Below are 22,656 nucleotides of genomic sequence, written 5' to 3'. Positions count from 1 at the left end.
TGTCCTCAGACTCTCTTGCCAGTCCTGGTCCCATAACGTCCCCTCTCTCCTGTGCAGCACAGCTGTGCTATGTAGAATCCGTCTTGTTGGATTTGTTGTCCTGTATGTAGGCTTCCGGATAATGACTGCATCAGTGTGTTAGGAAACATTACTACACCAACAGGCATTTGAGAAAACATTTAAGCACACAAAATTGAGGAAAAGAAGCTAAATTATATAAATAAATAGTTGGGCTTTCTGTCAAGGAACCACATCGCTTCTTTTTGCAAGTTGAGATCGGCTTGATCACATCTAACGTGACAAGAGCCTCCAATTACAAAATGTATTATATTGCGGTGAACTAATGTTAGGCAACAATGTTACCCTGTTTAAAGAGCTGTTTATTTCTTTGAATTATTGTACAATGTTCAAGTGGATTTGCATCGTAAATAACATATTTGGAGAGAGAACCACTATAGTGGTAGTACAAGTTATAAATGAGATGCCTCCAACCAGAACTTTTAGAGTTTAGGGCTGAGTTTGACCTCGGGGATCCTCCCAGGACTTATAATTAACAGAGTGGAGGCACTGATGTACATTTTGATTTCATTTTGATCTGAGAACCGTGCAGATGAATCGCTTTATTTTAAATTAATTGGTGTCTTAATTTATGTGCCCTCGATGGACTGGCGGCCTGTCCAGGGTGTCCCCTGCCTTCGCCCTATGTCAGCTGGGATAGGCTCCAGCGCCCCCGCGACCCTAATGAGGATTAAGCGGTATTGAAAATGGATGGATGGATGGTGTCTTAATTTAATAAACACGACTGGATACATTTAAGTGCTTTAATATATCTACTGAATATCTATACTTTTCCGTTACACAAACCCTGAGAAGGGCGTACGCAAACTGAGTATACGTAAACGGGCGTCATGTATCATAAAACTACATTTCCCATGAAGCACCACGGGAAGACAACATCCGGCGAAGCGTGATTTTTGTGTCATTCGGAGGAGCAGTGGGCTACTGGACGGACTCAAGTGACGTGTCTTCATACAACGTTTGACGGTGAGTTATATAGATTAGCTACTTGACATCTGGTAGTTAACGTTGTTATAACTTGTTTAATATGCTTTTAGTCAAAACTGGACAAGTTACAACTCAAAACAACGTCGTAACGTTAACCTAACGCCTAGCTAGCATTACCTTCTGGTTGCTCTGAAACTAATCAGCTAACGTTAACATTAGCTAATCTCTCTTGTTTCTGTACGCTGCTTCATTTGTTTATGACCGTGTTGTGTGTTTGTGTTTCTGAAAGAAAACCATGCTTCTTCGTAAAGTCAGCCAGTCCATTCTCAGGATTCCTCCCGTGCTGTCCGGGTAGGTAACTTCCCCGTTTGACGCTATTATTGAACATGCAGTCTCTGGAACAATTGCTTTCCCTTTTTAAGAGGAAAACAAAAGCAAAATCCACTTTCATATATATGTTTGTTGTTGTTTGGACTTCAGAGGTCAACGTCATGCCGGGGCCGTCATTGCTGTTCAAAACGCCCGTCTCTACGCCAGCCAAGCTGCGGAGGTACGTAACGTCACAGAAACATGGGCCTAAAATAACACGATAAAAAGATGTTCCGATTTATATATTTTTTGTAGTCTCCGTGTTTGCCCGAACGCGCCGGGTGGATGACATAACGTTGGCATCCCCTCCCGCTGGAAGTGGGGGAAAGTTCACTAGTCACGTGACAGTCATAAATGTGACACCTCGGATGTGGGTGACACTGCTGTTGTCCAGACTGGGTTCAGGCCCGAGAGGCGCCCTTGTTGAGCTTTTCCTTTTGGAAAATATGTATTAACATACTCTTACCTCACTTATCTCACTCATAGATTCTACGAGCTTCAGAAGCCGAGCGTTTGATCTTCAGTATTTACATTTACCGCCCTAGTTTATAGTTTTAGTTGTGGTGTGTATATATAATATAATGGTAACACGAGAACCTGTCAGTTGCTCTGTGATCACTCATTTTAAATATCCGTACAATTGGTAGACTGCATATCGGCACACTTAAAGCTATGCAGAGAACTTTTTATTTTTAGCTTTTGGTCTGAAGGACCTTCATCAGAGCGTACATGGTTCAGCTGCACTAGCCGGTGCTTACAGTATGCAGTACACCTGTGCATCATTTAATTTCATTACATAGTAGATGGTGCTTTGACTAACGATGGCTTAACCCCAAACCGCTTTTAAAGAGAAAACATCTCGAAACAAGTATAGAACAAGGTGCTATGAAGAGGTTACAGTCAGGGGCTGTCATACAACGGATCCCAAATTCTACCTAAAATATCTGGCTTACAGCATCACACATATCAGGATTACTGCACAATACTTGTATAAAAACCCTCACTTAGGCCCATCAGCTGAAGTGTCAATCCAAAATAATGATTTTTTTATAAGCTTGTCAGCTTGGTCACGGCTCCTGGTCAACATGATGTGCGTATTTAGTGTAGTGTGTTTGTGTATGTATGTGTATATATATATATCTCTATCTGACAGCCAAAATGGAAAGTTATTTAAATGAGAACAAGACAATCACAAATTTGGAAAACAAATTAAATGCAATAATTAACGGCCAATGAATACATTTCTCATTCAAATTGTATCCAAACATGTACTAAATGTTAGTCCCCTGCTGCTCGGGACTTTGCTGGCTGGGTGTACCCTTGGCTTCACCTCTCACCCACTTGGTGCTTGAGATCGGTGCTTTAGGCATTTTACCAAGAATTGGGGGGAAGAAATCATTCGTTCATGTTTACTTTAGTTAATAACACTGAGTTCTAATCACTGAGTACATTAACAAAGCTGAACAGCACACATTTTTCCTCTGGTTTACAATCGCATTTTTTTTTTGTCCCAGCCATGTTGTCAATTTAAGCTATGTGTTTTACCACAAATGTTATTGATGCTTAAATTTCTTGCAGATAGAGTTCATGACCCCCTTCCACACAAACACACACACACCTTTTAAATTGCGTTTACTGAATTGATAAACTGTTTTCTCTTCAATCTCTGTTTTGCTTTTTCTCTTCAGGCGGTGCTGGACAAGTCCACAGCAGTCGGCAGTGACACTGCCACTAAAGTGGACAAGACGACAGTTTCTGCTGTATGTTAATTCTTAATTACTCTTATTATAAAATTGTTTGTTTGTAATAATGTTTGTTTAATTAATGTTTACTGTAATCTTGTGAACACACCCTAAGGGTACCATGTGGAGCTTTTTGACCTACTCACAATAAAGTAGTTTGTTATAATTTAAAACAATATAAATGGCCCCTTCATTAGTTTGGCTGCAAGCAGTCATGGACGTCTCAACAGATCCACAGTCTCACAATGAATTATCAAAATGTTTAATAATGAATTAACTTTCAACAGGAATCCAAATCCTATGCTGTCAACATTTTCAAGGGGCAGATCGCGACTGCCCAGGTGTTCCCCTACCCCTCAGGTAAATTTGAGGAGATTACGTTCATATCCTTTTGAAACAATGCCAGCGTTTTTATTAAAAAACTCAGTGAAAATGAAAAAAGTTCAAGTTTGTAAAAGTAAAATAACTTTTGTGTCTGCCGCAGTCATGAATGAGGAGCAGGAGCAGTTTCTCCGAGAGCTCGTGGGGCCTGTCTCCAAATTCTTTCAAGTAATTTCAAATAATATCCTCTTTCATCTCTTTTGCTGAATTTGCATGATCTCATGCTCACAACTTCTCCACACACCTTACACTCGCCCCTCACCCTTCTGTTTCTGCTTCCTGTGGGCAGGAGGTGAACGATGCTGCCAAGAATGATGCCTTGGAGAAGGTAGAAGATCACACCATGGAGGGCCTGAAGGAGATGGGTGCCTTCGGCCTGCAGGTGCCGGCTGAGCTGGGTGGCCTTGGTCTCTCAAACACACAGGTGCGTCTGCCTGATTACATTCATGGTTATCTTCCACATTTTTAAGTGGTTAATTGTGTCTAGGAAGACGGGCTAGTTCGGGCTAGTTCAGGACACATTTTATTTGGTGGACATTAGGGCCAAATGGCTTTTTGGATAGGAAAGGTTGCTGACCCCTGGGCTAGTGTAACAAGTCTAATGTGATAAACTCAATGTTACAGTATGCCCGGCTGGTTGAGATTGTTGGCAGCCATGACCTTGGTGTCGGCATCACTCTGGGCGCCCACCAGTCCATTGGCTTCAAGGGCATTCTGCTCTTTGGGAATCCAGCCCAGAAGGAGAAGTACCTGCCAAAGCTCGCCACAGGTAAGGAGAGGGAGAGGGAGAGAGAGAGAGAGAGAGAGTGTGTGTTTGTGAGATCTGGTGAAGGAAGAATGTAGAGCTGCTTCATTGTTTCCGTTGTGTGTCCCTGCAGGTGAGCATCTCGCGGCCTTCTGTCTCACCGAACCATCCAGTGGCTCTGATGCCGCCTCCATCAGGTCCACAGCTATTCAGTCCCCCTGCGGAGAGTACTTTACTCTCAATGGCAGCAAGATCTGGATCAGGTGAGGACACAGCATACATAATCAGAATTATTTTCACCACAAGGGGGCGGCTGTGTACAATTTGTCAAGTAACGCCACTTTATGGCTCAAAGTTGCTTGTCTTTTCCTAATCAGATACCCCTTTTTGTTTCTTTTCAGCAATGGAGGTCTGTCTGAGATCTTCACGGTGTTCGCCAAGACGCCCATGAAGGATCCCAAGACTGGGGAGATGAAGGACAAGATCTCGGCCTTCGTTGTGGAGAAGAGCTTTGGAGGAGTGACACAGTGAGCACTTTCTTTAGATTGTTGTTTGTTCATCACTAAGCACTTTGAAACAGCCTTGGTGTTACTTTTTGCGCTATTTATACATTTAAATATTTTTCCACCGTCCTCTTTATCACAGTGGCCCCCCAGAGAAGAAAATGGGCATCAAGGCGTCCAACACAGCTGAAGTCTATTTTGATAATGTTCGCATACCAGCTGACTGCTTGCTGGGCGAGTTGGGTGAAGGCTTCAAGGTGGCCATGAACATCCTAAATAATGGGCGTTTCGGCATGGCGGCTGCCCTCTCCGGTACCATGAAGGGAGTCATCAGCAAAGCTGTGAGTAAACTGTGACAGCAACAGGAGGAGCTTTTCTGTCCCGTCTGCTGCATTGCTCTGTAACTATTGTCTGTATTTGTGGGTTTGAAGGAAATTTCCCTTCTTTTAGTTCAGTATGTTTCTGCGAAGCAATTTCCTGCTGAGGTTAAAGACGCTGTAGATTCAAACAACATTACCATTTTTATCAAAACATTTTTCCACAGCAGGTAATGTTAGTGATACATGCAGAGTTTGCTGTTAATAATACTCTAATAAGAAAAAGCTAATCACTTAGCTAATTGTTTAGCTATGAATAAAAGAAAGACTATTTGTATACACACAAATGTAGATTATTTGTTGTAACAATATATTCAAAAGAACCGATAAGAGTGTCTTTAACCAACTGAACCGATAAGCAGAATCGCTAAAAGTACCAGTATCACTAAAGTTCTAACGATACCGATCCCTAGTCCTAAATGTGACCATTGTAAACTCATAACATTCAGCTTGTTAAACTGATGCTGTTACACAAGCAGTAGTTTAATGTGTGAAACACAGCAGGTATGTTCTGAGAAACGTGTCAACACAGTATAGCTCATCAATTATTCATTTTAAAAGCTTTAGTTTAATTTTCTATATAGTGCCAGATCACAAAACAATAGGTCTACACCTTTTTATTAAACCAACTAAATGGCCTTATGTTACTTATCTAATTTCTGTTTCTACATGGAGAGCATTTAGAGAAATGCAATATGTGTTTGCATGCACATGCCACATGCGGGCGTAAACGGTGCACTGCTTCACTTGTTTTTAACTTGTTGGTACATAACTTTCTCTTCAGAACTTGTGGCTTTGTCTTTGCAGCCAGAGCAACTGTGTGTTCACTCTAAACTGCTTCCTTTGTGCAACCAGTTTTGCGGCTCCCCAAACTTCCTCTTTATGCACAGAAACTAGACAGCAACAACATTTTGACCTCACAAAAATAGGCTGGAATGTCTGGAAGTATGAGGATGCATCCAGGATCCATACTTAACCCACCTGTCTGTTTTGTTACTGTCACACAGCCTGTAACTATGGTTACCGATCGCCATTTTCCTCTTTCATCATCAGGTGGATCATGCAGCCAACAGAACCCAGTTTGGGAGCAAGATCCACACCTATGGCGCCATCCAGGAGAAGATGGCTCGCATGACCATGCTGCAGTATGTCACTGAGGTCTGTCGACGCAACAGTGACTTCATATTTATCACCGCTGTTTTTTTCACTAACATTGTCTGATGCTGATTTTGATTAAAGCAGTGTTTGAACTACATATTGTCAAATCTTAACAGCATCATGTGGTATTTCCAGTTTTCATTGTCAAACGGCAGCGGGAAGACGCTTCTAGTCTGGTAATTGGCTTGCCAAACAATTAATCAAGCAAAGCTGTTTGGAGGACGAATTGTCAACAAATGAAACCACTTCTACACTTTGCATTATCGTGTATTGGTGCTGAACATTTCAATATGAACAAGTATCATGAATCCATGCTGACCTACTACTTCTCTGTCTTTTTGCAGTCAATGGCCTACATGATCAGCGGCAACATGGACAGTGGAGCGAGTGAATTCCAGATAGAAGCTGCCATCAGCAAGATCTTTGCCTCTGTAAGATTTCTTTTCATCGCTCAAACATGAAGACTGGAGGGACTCATGGTTCCTATATTGCTTGACATCCTGTAATTGCATAATGGCCTCTGATAGCTGTAGCTGTAGAAGAGGCGTCTACTTTTATGTCTTGTAATTGTTAACTTCTTGCACATGTTGGCGCTCGGGGGAACCTCTTTTAAAATATGTCTGATGTTCCTCTTATTGTGGAAGACTCTGGGTGGTAGATGGAGGAATCGGTTGTGTCTATACTGTTGGTCACAGCAAAAGCTCAATAGCATCTGTGTGTTTTTTTTGTTTTAACTGTTACAGGAAGCAGCCTGGACTGTGACTGACGAGTGCATTCAGGTTATGGGTGGCATGGGTTACATGAAGGTGAGTGCTCAGTCCACATCCTGTTTCATTTAAACTGCACAGAGAAAGCTGCATTGGACAAATACATATTCTAGTGGTTTTATCAATTTAGTTTTTCCTCCAGTTGTTGTTATTATTATTATTATTATTATTGTTTTAGCATTTGATCGCCTGTCGAAAACAGATGCTGCCATATATTTACACACAAGGCAAACACAGGGCTGAGTGAGTAACCTGCAACATTTTAACACTTTTTCCAGAACTTTGTAAGCGCATGGGTTTTGACTGCCGGCACTAAACTTACGTACCCTAAAAAGCTGCTTCTTTCGGATATAGAAAGGCCAGAAACTACTTTTTTAGGAATGAAAAAAAATTTGACTTTGGTCTTAATAGACTTACTCCCTGGCACCAAACTGTCCCTCTTCTGGGTTAAGAAGCCCATTTTACTCCAGGAACTTCTCCAAGAACCACTTTAGAAACGTAGCCACTTAACCAGCCCTTGGACCACAAGAACCAGGGTCTAAATGGTTCCTGAACCATAGTTGCTCAGAAAACACAGATGTATTGGTTTTCTTCAGGTTAAAAACAAACAACAACCAGGAAGTTCACAATAATAGACCAGTATAAACTAGCTAAAGATATGGGGGAGGAGGATGTGGTATAAACAATGATGTTGCTTTGAAATAAAAATAAGCCAGACGGGGCAGTAGGCCGCCTCCTCTAGCAGAAGTGCTGCTTCACCAGACTCCAGGGGAGAAACGATCAAGCACCAGTCGAGATTAGTTCTGCTCATAGTGCACATTTTGACTCAGGGTTTCATTTTAACAAGAAAGAAGTGTGCCCTGTACGTCTTCATTTCTGCTTTTCTGCACAAAATACATTGTCTGTGTTCTTAAAAATACGAACAGCCACTTGCACAAGCAGAATTTAAAACGCCTAAATTAATATAGACGGTGTCTGTTCCAGTTTGCGGCTGTTGTTTTCGCTAACTAATTTTAACGTGTGAGAATCTGAGCTCAAAATATCAAGTGTATGCGAGTTATGGTAAATGACACAGCTCGTGCCTCAATTCGGTGCATTCGTTATCGCAAATAATGTGACAGCTTCTTATGTCTGGGTAGGAATTAATGGAAAAAGAAAATAACCAACACTTTTTTAATGTAAAGACGTTCATCATCTTTCTGAATCCCTTCCCTCAGGACTCTGGAGTGGAGAGAGTGATGAGGGATCTGAGGATTTTCCGAATCTTTGAGGGCACCAACGACATCCTGAGGCTCTTTGTGGCCCTCAATGGCTTCCAGGTAAAATCCAACGTCTTTTGTTTTCTTTCTAAGATTTTGTAATCTGATCATGTCTGTGTGGAAAAGTACGGCCGTTGTATAGAGAGGAAGTGATTTCTGCTTGCTTGTCATGTTTTCTTTTGTTTTTTTTACAAACCGGTGATCATGAATGAATTTCCTTTTACTTGTTTACACCAGGGATCTGTTTCACCTCTGTTTCTTTAGCACTCGGTGACTTGTCAATCCCTTGATCTCCTCCAATGGTGTTGGTTTTTAGACGTCTTTAATTTCTTTAATAAAATGGCATGTTTTCATGAAATCCTTCGCTCATCTCTCGTGCCTACTACAGTCGGCACAACTGGGTAATATTTTGACCCGTTGTTTTCACACAAAAGAAGCCTAAAGTAAAAGAAAACATCTTTTAGAAGAAGAGTGTAGCAGTCCAAGCAAGCTGATTGAGAAATTAGGTTTTCAGACCATTTTTAAGCAATTGACCCAATGATAAATCCTGCCTGTCCCCCCCAGAACGCCGGGAACCAGTTGAAGAGCTTACAGAAGGCCATGAAGAACCCCATCGGCAACGCTGGGTTCCTCGCTGGAGAAATCACCAAGAGAGCCAAAAGGTTTGGGCTCGCACTCGCTTCACACTCGGTCTCCGCCTGTTTGGGGGACAGGAAGTGCAGATGTTGGAAGACGGGGACTTCCCCTTGCGATGCGCAATACATGATGCAATTCATTGTGTTTAAGTCTCAGTTCCATCTTTCATTCCAGAACTTTAGCAGTTGCGGTTCGCAGAAACTGTGTATTTGTATTAATTTATATTTGAAGTCTTCCTTCAAGGAACTGTGAAGTGAAATTTGGATTTCTTTCGATTTGGGCGTTGCTAGTGCGCACACACACACACACACACACACACACACACACACACACACACACACACACACACACACACACACACGTATGACATATTTGCTGCATTCTTCACTTGAAAGGGATTTGAAAACTTCTGCTACTCTTCATACAAAATGCTCCTCTTATTATCGATGCAGCCAATTGGTCCTTTGACAGTTTTACAGTGTTGAGTGGGTCATTTGAACTACATTGTTGTAATTAACTTTTTTAATTTGTGAAGATATTCTAGCTTTTGAATTGGAATGTTAAAAAAATATATCCTAAAAAAATTGATATAGAAAAAAAGAATAAGTAAAAAAATGTTGCACAATGCCCACGTGTTATTACTGTAGGGGAAACTCTGCTGTTTATTCTGGCTTCATATTAACTCAAGTGTTGTGTTTGTAGAAAGGCCGGTTTGAGCACAGGTCTGACGCTGCAGGGAACTGTACATCCTGAGCTGGCACAGAGCGGAGAACTGGTGTGTTAAAGCTTTTCTTGTGTGCAACATAATCTCAGCTTCAACTGTATTTAAGTCTTCTATTTGCTAATTGTTCTGCTTTGGTGCCTTTTTGATTATTGATTCATCCATTTTATTTCTAGACCACTCAGGCCATTGAACAGTTTGGAGCCGTCACCGAGGAGCTGCTGATCAAACACGGAAAGAAGATCATTGGTGAGTGTTGCGTGTGTGTGTGATTGTGTGTAGGTGTGTGAAACCCTGTGTGTGTGTTCAGAAGAAGAACATTTAAAATCTCCAACTGCTACAGGCTTGGCATTTGGGCAGTCCTTTCAGAAGTTGGGAATGCTTCTCCTAGAAAATAAATATTGTTCTTTAAACGTGACTCATTTTGTTGCAGATGAACAATTTATCCTGAAGAGAGTTGCAGACGGTGCCATCGACCTCTACGCCATGGTGGTGGTCCTGTCCAGGTACGCAAGCATTGAAACAAGAATAATTATCTAACAGTCTGTTTTTTTTTTTTTTAGCAACAGCTCTCTTTCCTCATTTCACTCTTGTTTCACACTCCCACTCACCTTTTCTGTGATCTACTTTTATTCCACCTACAAATGGTTTTTTTTTTTCTCCCTCTCTTGCAGGGCTTCACGCTCTCTGAGTCGGGGCAGCCCCTCAGCTCAGCATGAGAAGATGCTGTGTGAGACCTGGTGTGTGGAGGTAAGAACCGACCGGCAACGCCAGAAACATGAACACAAATGTCTGTATGAGGAGTTTTCTTTATAGTTGACATACATTTAGTATTTCATAACTAATTAAAAAGTTTAAAGATGCATAATTGTGCTATAGCTCAATATTTATATTTATTAATATCATGTTATGATGAATTATTCTATTTTCAGAGATTCAGAAAGAAAATTGATTACTTTATTATTATTGCCAGACATAAACCCTTTTTATTTTTTACTGAAATCCAGATCCAAACTAGACGCTCAACCTGTTTCCCTTTTTGATGCCAAGTTAGCATTGTCATACTATTCCAAGATGTAATGTATTGCATATGCACATTATCTTGATTCAGATGTACAGTGCAGACATGAGTGGTATCAATGTTCTCATCTATCATGTGACAAGAAAGCCAAATGGCATATTTCTTATTCCTTTTTAATTGATTGTATTTATCGATACAGATTACCGCACAGCTTTGACAAAGGTCAAGTTTGAACAAATTGAAACCAGCACATAATTAATTATTACTAAAATGTAACCCTTGAGGCATAATCCTAAACGTTCTGTTGCCTCACCCGGATGACAAACCAACGCATTTTACAAAGTCGGCATAAAAAATACTTCTCAGACTGTTTGGCTCATGAATATCTATTAAATACAACTCACTGGTTTTCTCAATTGAACTTAGTTATTCCACAAACACATCTGCTGGCAAAAACTCTTGATGAAATATATTTTCCCCTCGATTTTTAACGCCCTTTCGTCCCCCTCAGGCCCATGAAAGGATCCTGAGGGACATCAAGTCCCTGCGCTCCAGTCAGTCCAGACAGCTCTTCAAGAACATGAGGGCAATCTCTGCAGCCTTAGTGGAGAACGGCGGAGTGGTGGCGCCTCACCCTCTGGGTTTCTAAACGCACCGCACTCTCCCCTAACACTTCTGTCTGTTTCTTCTTCCCCTTTCGGTATCTCTAGCCAAGTTCAGGGTCCTGTATGGCAAGTTTCTCTCAGATGTTGTTTAGCACCGTAATTGCTCCATCGCACATCGCCGTCCTCGTGTCAGCGTTGGTGCTTTCACATCTTCCGGTATCTTGATTGTATTCAATTTCAGTGTCTTTGTGAACTCTTTTCTTTTTTTTCCACTTATTTATTTAATGCTGACTTCCAGAATTTGTGCTGGAGTTTATCTCTAAATGAAATAAGAATGAATTGAAATTTGAAAAATATCTGACCATAAAAAGAAAAGTGTAATTCACAAATGCTTCAGCTCTGCTGTGTGAAACCGCTGATTGAATGTCTCCCGTGTGTGCGTTGAGATTTTTGAATGCAGCGTCTACTTTGTATCTCGGCCTTCGTGACTGTATCGGATTCAATGATCTCATTGAATCCGTTGAAAGATTCATTTACGTTGTTGTTTTTGTCGGTTCGTTGAGAAATAAATAGAATGAGAAAACAGGCCAGTTAACAGAGGAACTAATCTGTTTTTTTAGGTATTTTAATTTAGGCACGCAGGTGTTTTAAATGACGGTTGGATTTGTACATGTATCTGAATTGTGTTCAAATGTATATAGTAGTGTGGTTTTTATGTACTTGAATGCCTTTCTGCATGTGAATTAAGCTCACTCGGTGCTCATCACAGAAACATTAATGTCAGAAGCAAAATCCTTTTGCCTTAGAAACCAGTCTGCAGATGCTGTTGGGACTTCATTTTAACGGAGTATTACGAAAGCAATATCCAGGTCATCTCCACTTGTTCCAAAAGGCCGTCGCATTAAGTTCCAATGTGTTTTTCTTTGCTGAAGGTGTCGGGCATCATTAGTCCACATATCTGGTACTTTAAAGAAATAATGTATTGTACAATAAATGCACTTGCTCTGAACTTGTCAAATCAATCCTAAAACTTAAACTAGATCTGCTCATTATTGCCTTTTTTATAACTTGTGCAGTAACAAATGATGACTTAAGTTCTAAGATCTTTTGACTAAACATGTCTTCTCATATCTAATAATGTCTCAACCTTTTTAGAATCATTATTTGTGCAGATCTACTTTGAATAACAACACACTTACCTGTTGCAAATAATAAATAAAGCATCTTTTCATCCGTCTTTGCTTGCACCGGTGAGAGATTAATTTATTTGTGCCGTCATTAAGCCCACCATGTGTTCGACCTCTTGCCTCCTGTAAAGTCCAGATTCTTCAATATTCAGATTTAATTTCTGGTTCCTCCTTGTTCAAGTTTTTGTAACTTGTAAAAACAATAAATTATTGAAGCTCGGCAAAAGAGAAAAAAAACAACATCTGTTGCGTTACTACTCTCCTTCCCACCAAACTCACTTCCTGTTTCTGTTGTAAACACAACAACTTGCATCATTGCTTATACTTCTCTCTTCCAGTGCATTGACACTTTGAGGATGGAAAGTAAGTGCTGCTGGCGGTTCTGTGCTGCTTTTGAGATGAAAACAGGAACCCCCGCATGCTCCTATGCTCCTACGTGCTAGGTGTTGCGTGTGTGTGTGTGTGTGTGTGTGTGTGTGTGTGTGTGTGTGTGTGTGTGTGTGTGTGTGTGTGTGTGTGTGTGTGTGTGTGTGTGTGTGTGTGTGTGTGTGTGTGTGTGTGTGTGAGAGAGACTGAAAGATGAGCAGGGCTGTGCGGGTACCTCAAGAGCACTGCGGTTAAAGCTCTGAGAAATTCCCCGGCATGTGTTGCGCCGTCTGACTGAAATCAAACTGATGAGCTCAGCAGCAACCGTTCAGCAGGAGTTGTGCGATATAACATTGTTTTGGGGATCATGTGTTCATCACGTTCATGTGCCTAGAATGTAATCATCCACGAGATAAATCCATTTTTTTGGGGTATCAATCATTTTGATTTTGCTTTTATTGATACTGGAAACAACAACTTTGTTGTCCATCCATCCCCACAGACAGATATCAGAGAGGGGCATCGATCTTCTCATCTAATTCTCTACGAATTAGAGAAAGCCAAGCCCGTTTGACCGCCTCTCTATTGATTTTAAGGGTGCTGCTGGAAATACTCAAGTGGCCTTTGAACTCACCGTTTTTAATATCCACAAGGTTAAGAACACTGGGAAACCACATTCACCGGACGATAAATCGAAGTATATCCTCCATCCCAGTCCATTTTAATCCAAAAGGATGGAGTGCTGTTTGTGGCCTTGAGATCAGAGACCGGACGACCTGATGCTTAACTCCCTGGACCAGCCAGGGAAATGTACAATGAGGACCAGCATGTGTGCTCCTCTGATGAAGGTCAGAAATAGAACGACGTGCTGATGTCTTGTGGTGGTGTGGCATCGATGCAACATCAGGTCCTGTAGCCTTCTCTGGTTCGGAAGAAACCTTGTCGGGGTTGTTGTGTCCAAGGTGGTTCCTTTAGTTCCTTTGAGCTGAGCCACTTATCCAAATGTTCCCACTGCGATCAGGATCCTGAAACTCATTTCATTTTCTGTACCGCCTTGAAATGAGTCTAAGAGTCATGTGAGGAACTCCTGATCGACAACGGCCTCGTTTCCTCCTCTGGGACTTGCGAGACCTGCAGGGAGATGATGGTCTGTGCTGTCAGTGTTCGCTCCCTGAGGGGAAAAAAGAACCAGAATTATTATACCTTCAGCAGTGAGCTCACATTCCCCTATTGTGATGTTGCGGTGAAAACACTCACAAGGGAAATATGTTGCGGCGACTTCATCCTTGCATCATGCAAAAAATGCCCAACTTAATTCGTCGTAGAAGTCATAGGGATATCGAACCATATGCAAATAACTTACTTTCACAATTTATTTTAATCAGGTGACCTTATCTTGTCACGAAGCACCCTTCTTCAAAGAGTTCTATTTTTTCTTCTTTTTTTGTTGTTGTTGAATTCACACTTAAGTGTCTGGACTGAAATTTGATATTGTATTTTGTATGTTCAGTGTTGAAAAGTGTTTTAGTTCAGATAATCCTGTAATTTCACTGAGGGACTAATAAAGGACTATCGTATCTTATCTTATCTTAAACAATAATCACACCTCTAATGCAAGCTATGCAGCAGCATTGTGATGGTGTTCCTGTGTGGTCTATTATGATATGTCAGGAAACAGCCTGTTTGGTAATGTATACATTAAGTATGAAGCAGGTACACTTACAGGTGCCGCTGAGCATATTTCCCAAAATGTGGAGCTATATTTCCTTCAGCATTGATCAGGTCATAAAAGACAATTAGTCCGAACAGCATAGCATCTCAACATAAGTGTCAGTTTCTTTATGAATTAATGTATGTGTTTTGGTTGCTGAGAGTGACACCTTGCCCTGCTATCATCACATTTGTTTGGTGGGTTATTGCTTATTGTGCAAGCGAAGTTTGGTTCTATTCATTTTAGATTTTAGGAATTTCCCACACTGTGTTCAGTCATTTCATATCAACGTGACAGCGTTTTAACTTCAGCAGGGGAAATTTAAGTTAAGGGTATTTTGTTTCCACTGGTAGTTTTTTACCATATGCAAACGTTCTGATGAATGTGTAAAGGAGCACGTGTTCTGCCATTCATCCCACTTTGAAACCATGTTATGACCAAGTGGCTTTATTAAAGGTTAATAAACAAAGAACTGGTGTTCTATTAATCATTCTAAACCATAAAACTAATGCTGGGTTGCCAAGTTGTTAAACATTTCACCATAATGCTGTCATATTTATTCATGAATTTAGCCGCAGACTTGATGACTAATTAGAAAGTGAGATTCATTTGTTCGTGACTCACCGTGCAGGTGCGCTTTCACAAAGCCTGGCAACCCAAACGTTGCTCGCTTCAAAGGGTGCCCAGAGAGAAAAAAGTGCCCTGGTTTTAAGCAAAGACACATTCTAATGGATGCTGGGACGTACCGTGTTATGTGCTCAGTGTGTGGCCAGTTGGAGCGCACACTCCAGCCGAGGAAACTCTTCAAGTATCGGGAGCAACAGGGGAACCTGTGACTCAACTGCTCCAGAAGTTCCTCTTTACGCAAACCATAAACAACCGGCGCAACGCACTGCGCCAAACTAAAGAAAGCAAAGACAACCACGGCGGACAGCTCTTTGGTCTCTGCCTGTATGAGCCTCTGGTCGATCAACACCGTCAGCACGAAGTTCACAAAGTTGGGGAGGATGTAAACCGCCAGCTGGCTCCCGTGTAGCGCGATCGTCCTGCACCCGGCCCGGTTGCGCCGATTCACCACCCCCAACCGCCGCCCCTCCACCAGTATCCTCACATAGCTGTACAGTATGAGCAGCGTGCACAGACCTATGAACAGCACCTTCTGCAGCTGGCCTTTCCTCAGCTGCTCCAGGCCACACACCCCGTCATAGCCGGTCCCTGCGTCCCCAGAGTCCGGGTGCAGGAGCAGACTGAGGGGAATCACCAAGGCCACGACCCAGGTGAGCGCACCCAGCAGCCAGGGCCAGCGGCCCGAGGTGCAGGTGGAGGTGTAGCGCATCGGGTGGCACACTGCGCAGTAGCGGTCCAAAGCCATCACCGTGAGCGTCAGCAGGATGTTGGAGGCGCTGCTGATCAAAACGGTGATCATGGCGAGGCAGGCGGAGCGCACTGGCCGCGCGTCCCTGTGGATCTGGTAGTAGAAGACGCTGCTCATCCCCAGGTGGACCAGGGCGGACACCAGGAGGTGGAACACCAGCACGAAGCGGGCGTGACTCCGGAGCCGCTGCACGCGAACTATGGTCCAGTTGATGATGAGGTTGAAGAAGAGCAGCACTGAGAAGGACACGGTGGACACGTAAAAGCGCACGCAGGTGTAGTCGCTCACCTGTTGAGCCACAGTGCTGTTGTTTGCTGACATTATTCCTCAACATGGGCTCGGTTGTATGATGATGATGATGATGATGATGATGATGATGATGATGATGGTGATGATGATGATGATAATGGTGGGGGTCGGGGCGGTGGTGGTGATCGCCAGTGGAGTTGATGGGAAAAAATGTTTCTCAGCCGCATGATCCTCTCTCCCTGCTGTCTTACTGAAGACTGACTCAATAGGATCAACCGCACTCTCTCACTCTCTCTCTCTCTCACACACGCACGCACGCACGCACGCACGCACGCACACACGCACGCCCATGCACAGAGAGAGAGGCTAACCCACAGGACAGCTGGTATATTTAAACTATATGTTACACTATGCTGCCACCTTCTGGTGTGACCAGGAACATTTTAGGCCAATCAGAGGTGTGGAGGGAGACATCCATTATTAAGGAGTGTCTGTGCACACCGATACCGTCCTATGTAGGCAAACTAAATACAACCACACGTGTGGGCTTTTCCATGGGTCTGTAGCTGCCTGTGATAGGATGCAGGCCCTGGAGCCCCCACCTGTCCGCAGATAAGACAGGTGGGGGCTCAGATCAGAGCAGCGTGCGGTGAGTCCCCATGTGTCACTCCCATATTGTTTTTGCCTCTACAAACCACACGCCTGCAGGTGGTGTGTAAAATGTCCTCGGCTTCACATTTGTTTAAGTCATTTATCATTCTTTTTAAAAAGAGTATGCAAAAAAGAAGAGAAAAAAAAGGAAATCTTAGCCACAAGAGCTATTTGCAGAGGCAGGATTTAATCTGTTATAATATTGTATAATCCACCTATACCGATCATAATACATCACAAGTAGACTAGATGCTATATAATGATGATCCAGTTGGTGCATCATGAGTTATAGCTATAGGACAATAGAGTTAATAAAACCCAATCAAAGACAGGTGAGAGGTTTAATAACCAAATGGTGGGTTGTTAGTATCTAAAACCATGTTCAAATGACCCAGTGACTCTCCCATATCTTATTCTTTGATCCAGTGAGACAATATAAATCATACTTAATAGTATGAAAGCCATTCAGGAAGAGTAATCCTAAAGTAATTCTCCTCTTTACTATTTATTGACCTTGGTAATTCCTATAACCTTTTACACAGGGAGTAGCTTGTAGTAACTTACATTGCATCTAAATGTAATTGTTTGACTGTCTTTCATCATTTGTACACACAATTCAATCGTATATGTCTCAATCTTGCACTAAATGGTCTGTTGTCTTAAACTGTCTACAGTATAGCCAGTCTGCTCGGACGACTTTTATGAGGGGCCGTTTAGGCCATAACTATTGAGACACTCTCACACTCACTACTGAAACACTTACACACATACTAATGAAACACTCGTACATTCACTATTGAAACGCTTGTACAGTCACTACTGAAACACTTACACATACATACATACTCTGTAAATACTCTTACGCATACATATGAAATGCTTACATGCATGCAAGTGAAACATGTATACGTATCTATCTGTTTTCAGTTATATGTATGTATGCTCTTACATGAGGATGTGCAAGCGTCTTACATGTATTCATACAAGTAATTTCAGTAGTGACCGTGAGAGTGTTGACTCCAAATATTGACTCCCAAAAAACAACCGTCTCTCCATCAGGTCCTTCTCTCGAGCGAACCATAGACAACATATAATTTAGGGTAATGGTGTGGTCATCGGTGCGCTCGAACAATGCTTCATAAAGTTTTTTTTATCAATTGAGAACTCGTCTCTGCAGAAACCAGTGGTTAGGAGTTGTTTGATTCGTTTCTGTGCCTCATGCACATTTTTTTTTTATGTTCTCATTATCTATGCTCCACCTGTGAGTGGGAGTGGAGTAGGTTATGTTTTACCGAGAAACGGAAACATTTGGGCAGCAGCAGAGAGCCATATTTCTTTACACACTCGCACGCGCGCTCAGTGCTGAAGGGACCTCCTTTTAAGTTCTTCACAGCTCACGGAAACGGATAAAAAAAGGTAAAGAACAAGTCTTTAATTTCAGCGTAAATAGAACAATTAGCAGTGTTTGACTGTGAGGTTGCTTTAGTGAGGTTATAATAGTGTAATAAGAGGGAGAAGTTATGTCAGCCTGCGACATTGGTTTATTTTATTGTACCATGACGTCAGTTAACGTTAATTCACTTGATAGTCGCAGTGAAAAAATAAGGAGTTAAAGCACTTAAATGAAGTTAGAAGGAACAGGGTGTGATGAATGTAACATAACTCTTCTTCTAAGTTAATTCTTAACCAAAGGCATCAACCGTTACTTTCTGTTCCTTTAAAAAAAAGAGGGAAACGTGGTGCTAACCTATACTATATGTATTAACCTACTATCAGTGAGGTTTAGACTCTGGATATTTCATAGTTTTATATAAAACCTGGTATTCTATTTGACTGCTACATTTACAGTGAAATTTCAATCGAGCAATGGGTAACTTCACATCTTTCCCTGTGTCGTAATTGTGAATAATTTACCCCGAACTTCAACGGATAAAACATTAAAGTTAGCTAACTAGCTAAGCAGCAACTGTTAGCTCGGTTATCTAATTGATCCCCATTCATTTAATGTTAGCTAACTTTGCTAGTTTCAGCAAATCTTCAGCACATGTCGACAGCTAGCTTGAATTTCTTTATTTCTAGCTAGCTTTACACTTTCTGAAACATGATTAATTTGTGATTTCTATGTGACGGAATGGAAGAAAGAGGAACGGCCGTTATGATTCAGAAAATAAATTATATTAGACATTTAACTAGCATGTAACGGTAGTTTTTAAAACTTCAAGCTAATGTTTTTGCTGCACTTGACAAAGCTAACATCAGCCAGAAATGACCGTTAAGCTAGGTTAATGCTACACATCTGGTTTTAGATTTGGCATTGATAGTTGTTAGTGAACTATCAAATAAGTCAAGCACGCATTTAAGTTTACTATGTTTTGTGTACTGTAAAGTATTTAAATTGTGCCCAACTTAAAGCACATGTAAAACAGGCTGCCATCTTAACTGCATTGATTGATTGTGTTATCATACATTTTAAGGTACAAGGACACCTGAACTACACATGGGCAATATAGATAAAATCCTCCTATCTAGATTTATTTTATATCACTATATCTACATATATTAAGAAATAATAAATAAATTGCTTATGGATCAAATAACCATTCAAGAACGCATGTCCAGCAAGCAAAATATCAAGCATATTAAGTCACGTCAGCACTTTGAACCAGAAATACTGTCGATTTCCTGTGGCTTTCCAGTTCTTTCAAAACAGTTTTGGTTGGGTTTGATGTTAGGGCTGTCAACATACTTTTTCTCCAAGAGAGAGGTGAAGGACATGAGCATTTTTACTCTGCCCATATAACTATTTCAAAACTAACTGCACTGATAGTGGTCACAGGGGAATGAGTGCAGCAGGGCTGTAACCTTTCCCAGGCTGCACTGCTTGAACTGCAGGGAAGTCACAGGGTAAGCTTTAATACCACCACCATTGTTCATTGTTTTTTTCTTTTAAAATGATTGCTCAAAAAGAGGTAGTCATGGACACATATATAGCTAGTTGTGTGTCAACAAGACTAGGTCTTTGTTGTCACTGACATGAATCAATAAACACACCTTCGTCCTTTCTTTCTCCATTTCTGTTTTGTATCCTCCAGACATGGCCCTCCACCAGCAGCCAACCCAGGTGGTGACAGTGATGAGCACTTCCCACAGCCCTGGCACATGGAGCACTGGCCTCTGCGATTGCTGCAGTGACATGGGAACCTGTAAGTCAGCCCAACAATGATGCTGCTCACCAATGTATGACTTGCTGTTGTCAGCCTACTGTATGCACTATTCTATTAAAAACATTAGTGGCAGAGTGTGAAATGCAATGACATTGCGATGGCTAACAACTTTGATCAGTGTTCCAGTCCAAACAAATTCCCATGAGGAAATTTCCGTGAATTATCCAAATTATAACACAACACAAATGTCTAAATATTTGTATAAATCATCAATGGTTTGGAGAAAGGGAAAGTTGGAGGTATAGGTCAGTAAAGGGGGAAGTGGTAGGGGAGGAGCAGCGACATAACCTGTTTATGTAATACATGCAAACTTTCAATAGTAAAAGTAAAAAGATTTCAACACAATATTCAGCACATCTGTGCTCTAAGAGGCCCCCTAAAACAAGCGTGAGATATATATAGCTGATAAAAGTCAGAATTAAAATATTCTTTTTTGTTCTCTCTCCTCTTCTGCCCTCAAGGTTGCTGCGGTCTTTGGTGCTTCCCCTGCATGCAGTGTCAGACTGCCGGGGACCACGGCTGGTGCTGCTGCATGCCACTCCTGGACTTCTGCTGTGTGGTGTCCTGCTTACTCCGCTCCTCCATTAGAGAGCGCCACAACATCCCTGTAAGGCCGGTTTAGGGAAGGAGGAGGCTATACATTAAGGGAGTGGGTGCACGCTTAAAGTGTCGACTATGGCGGTATGACAAATGAAAAAGTATCAGCAGGGTGCAGAGCTTAGCGAAGGGTCAATTGAACTCTCGCCACCACACTACATTCTAATAATTTAGTTTTTGTCATTTTGGAAAATCTGCCATTGATCGTTGAAGTGAGTTCCGTCTTTCCTCTACAAATCACTCCATCGAGAGATTGAAGAGTTTTATGTTAAGAAACATTAAGGTAAAGAGGGGGGAAGTTTAATATCTTTATTAACAGTGCAACATGCGACTGAAAGTGAGGAAGTTCCTGAATAGGAACTGTCCATCACCTCATGTTGTACAGTTGTGGTTTTTAACACTTCTTCAATTTTCTTTCCGCAAATACTATTCAATGTTCATATTTACTTACAACCATACATCAGTTGTCATTTTGAACATGCCCTTGTAGAGAAAAGGTTAGAGGGACAGTATGGAGGATTTGCTGGCATCTACCGGTGTGGTGCCAATTGCAACCAACTGAATACCCCACCGCCCTTTTCCAAGACCACGTTAACGTGAGCTGCCTAGTGCAAAACCATGGTAACACTGTTCGCCTTCGTCAGATGCCAGCCATACAATAATAACACTACTTCATGAGCTCTCAAAGTCAGACTGCAGAAGGCAAAACTGCTGAAATGCGGTGGTGGACTTTCTGAGGAAGTCCTCCTCCCTATGTAGATAGGAAGTGCTAATTCTGAGCAAACAAGAAGAAAAACAGGCAAATTACGTTATCTCTCTATTCATTTCGTGCCAAGCTTCCAGTGCACGTTGTTTTGTTAACCGGAGAGACTTTAAGACTTCACGAGCTCGGTTCAATACAATAATTACTAATAATAATTGTATTCATGGTCGTCACTGTAGTGCGTAATGTAATAACTAAGATTCTAAATGTGGAGGAGAGACAAAAGTATCATCAAAGAAAGACAGGCACACTGGGGACAATTTTGAAGGCCTCTCCTTTATTTATTTAATTTGAAGTGTACATTGTACATAAAGTGCACAATGGCTGGTGTGTGTTTAGGGCATTGCATTCATAACATATAAGGCTTTGCAAACAATGAAGTAGTCATGGTTAGATTCAAACATCATCAAATATCAACTTGCAGTTCATAGCCTTGCCGTGTAGCCCTCTAAAATTGCAGCCATTATGAAAGATTGTTTGTGATTCAAATTAGAAGTTGTATTATTGATATGATATTTTATTTTAAAATTGCGGAAATTGAGTTTTCATGTAGAGTTGATGATAAAATGAACATGTAGACTAATTGAAGTCAAAAGCAAGACAATGTTACAGAGTATTTAGCAGCAAAAGAGAAACAATATTTCTTTCCGGAAATGGAAACCAGAGTGGAGCTAAAAAGAGACCTCATTCACCACCGCCGTCTACTTCTCTCTCTCTCTCGTCTTCCTGCAGGGCTCGTGCTGTGACGACTTCTGCAAGATATACTGGTGTTACCCGTGCGTCTGGTGCCAGATGAATCGCGAGCTGAAGATCAGAGGCAACCAGGGAGGGAACGGCAGAGTGGTCACCACACAGATCATCAGTGGATAGGACACAAGACATGTTTTCATGTGCCGATACAAAGCTGTATACTTAACTGCAGCAGCATTCCATGTCCACCAAGTTCAGTAGTTCAGTGGTGATGTTCCATTTTTAAGACTCTTTTACAGACTTAATGTTGCTATTCAAAGCTTGATAATCACTTTTAAATCCACTTAAATTGTTGACAGTTTAGTTTTGTCATATTAACAAAAAAAAATATTACATTGTTCTGTCAAGCAGCTGAAACTCAGATCACAAACGTTTTGCTGTTTTTTCACTTTTCTCACCTTGTGAAAATGTATTAAAATGGTTAAAAGTTTTTGAGCCTTGTGTTGACACATGCTTTAGCACCACACAACCAATAAATAAACTAACCTACATTA

General features: G+C 41.5%; 3 protein-coding genes across 8 annotated transcripts; 2 read left to right on the top strand and 1 right to left on the bottom strand.

Moving 5' to 3' along the window:
- The first annotated feature begins 941 nt into the window (after nt 1–941).
- On the top strand, nt 942–12,526 carry acadvl (acyl-CoA dehydrogenase very long chain). Its single transcript, XM_034556632.1, has 21 exons — nt 942–1,044; nt 1,295–1,356; nt 1,486–1,555; nt 3,063–3,134; nt 3,404–3,476; nt 3,601–3,665; nt 3,787–3,921; nt 4,122–4,266; nt 4,376–4,505; nt 4,644–4,769; nt 4,888–5,086; nt 6,176–6,280; nt 6,625–6,711; nt 7,024–7,086; nt 8,265–8,366; nt 8,871–8,968; nt 9,645–9,717; nt 9,840–9,912; nt 10,097–10,169; nt 10,338–10,413; nt 11,196–12,526. The coding sequence occupies exons 2-21, from the start codon at nt 1,301–1,303 to the stop codon at nt 11,331–11,333; spliced, it is 1,959 nt and encodes a 652-aa protein (XP_034412523.1). The 5' UTR covers nt 942–1,044; nt 1,295–1,300; the 3' UTR covers nt 11,334–12,526.
- Nucleotides 3,365–16,466, bottom strand: zgc:194312 (uncharacterized protein LOC794943 homolog). Of its 6 annotated transcripts, none has more exons than XM_034556636.1 (4): nt 15,300–16,466; nt 13,477–14,013; nt 12,489–12,599; nt 8,052–9,004 (listed from the first exon to the last, which is right to left on the bottom strand). In XM_034556636.1, exons 1-2 carry the CDS (start codon nt 16,247–16,249, stop codon nt 13,908–13,910), a joined length of 1,056 nt encoding a protein of 351 aa, XP_034412527.1. In that variant the 5' UTR covers nt 16,250–16,466; the 3' UTR covers nt 8,052–9,004; nt 12,489–12,599; nt 13,477–13,907. The 6 variants fall into 6 exon arrangements, with proteins under 6 accessions (XP_034412530.1, XP_034412527.1, XP_034412528.1 ...); XM_034556635.1 differs by lacking the exon at nt 8,052–9,004 and adding an exon at nt 11,551–12,253; XM_034556639.1 differs by lacking the exons at nt 8,052–9,004; nt 12,489–12,599 and adding an exon at nt 3,365–4,496.
- Nucleotides 16,467–17,966: 1,500 nt separating this feature from the next.
- Nucleotides 17,967–22,594, top strand: ponzr1 (plac8 onzin related protein 1). The gene is made up of 4 exons (XM_034557756.1): nt 17,967–18,244; nt 19,921–20,031; nt 20,514–20,659; nt 22,145–22,594. The coding sequence occupies exons 2-4, from the start codon at nt 19,923–19,925 to the stop codon at nt 22,280–22,282; spliced, it is 393 nt and encodes a 130-aa protein (XP_034413647.1). The 5' UTR covers nt 17,967–18,244; nt 19,921–19,922; the 3' UTR covers nt 22,283–22,594.
- The last annotated feature ends 62 nt before the right edge of the window (nt 22,595–22,656 follow it).

This window comes from Cyclopterus lumpus, chromosome 18 (assembly GCF_009769545.1).
Source record: "Cyclopterus lumpus isolate fCycLum1 chromosome 18, fCycLum1.pri, whole genome shotgun sequence".
NCBI classification, from domain to species: domain Eukaryota; kingdom Metazoa; phylum Chordata; class Actinopteri; order Perciformes; family Cyclopteridae; genus Cyclopterus; species Cyclopterus lumpus.
This window is presented reverse-complemented; position numbering and strand designations above follow the sequence as displayed.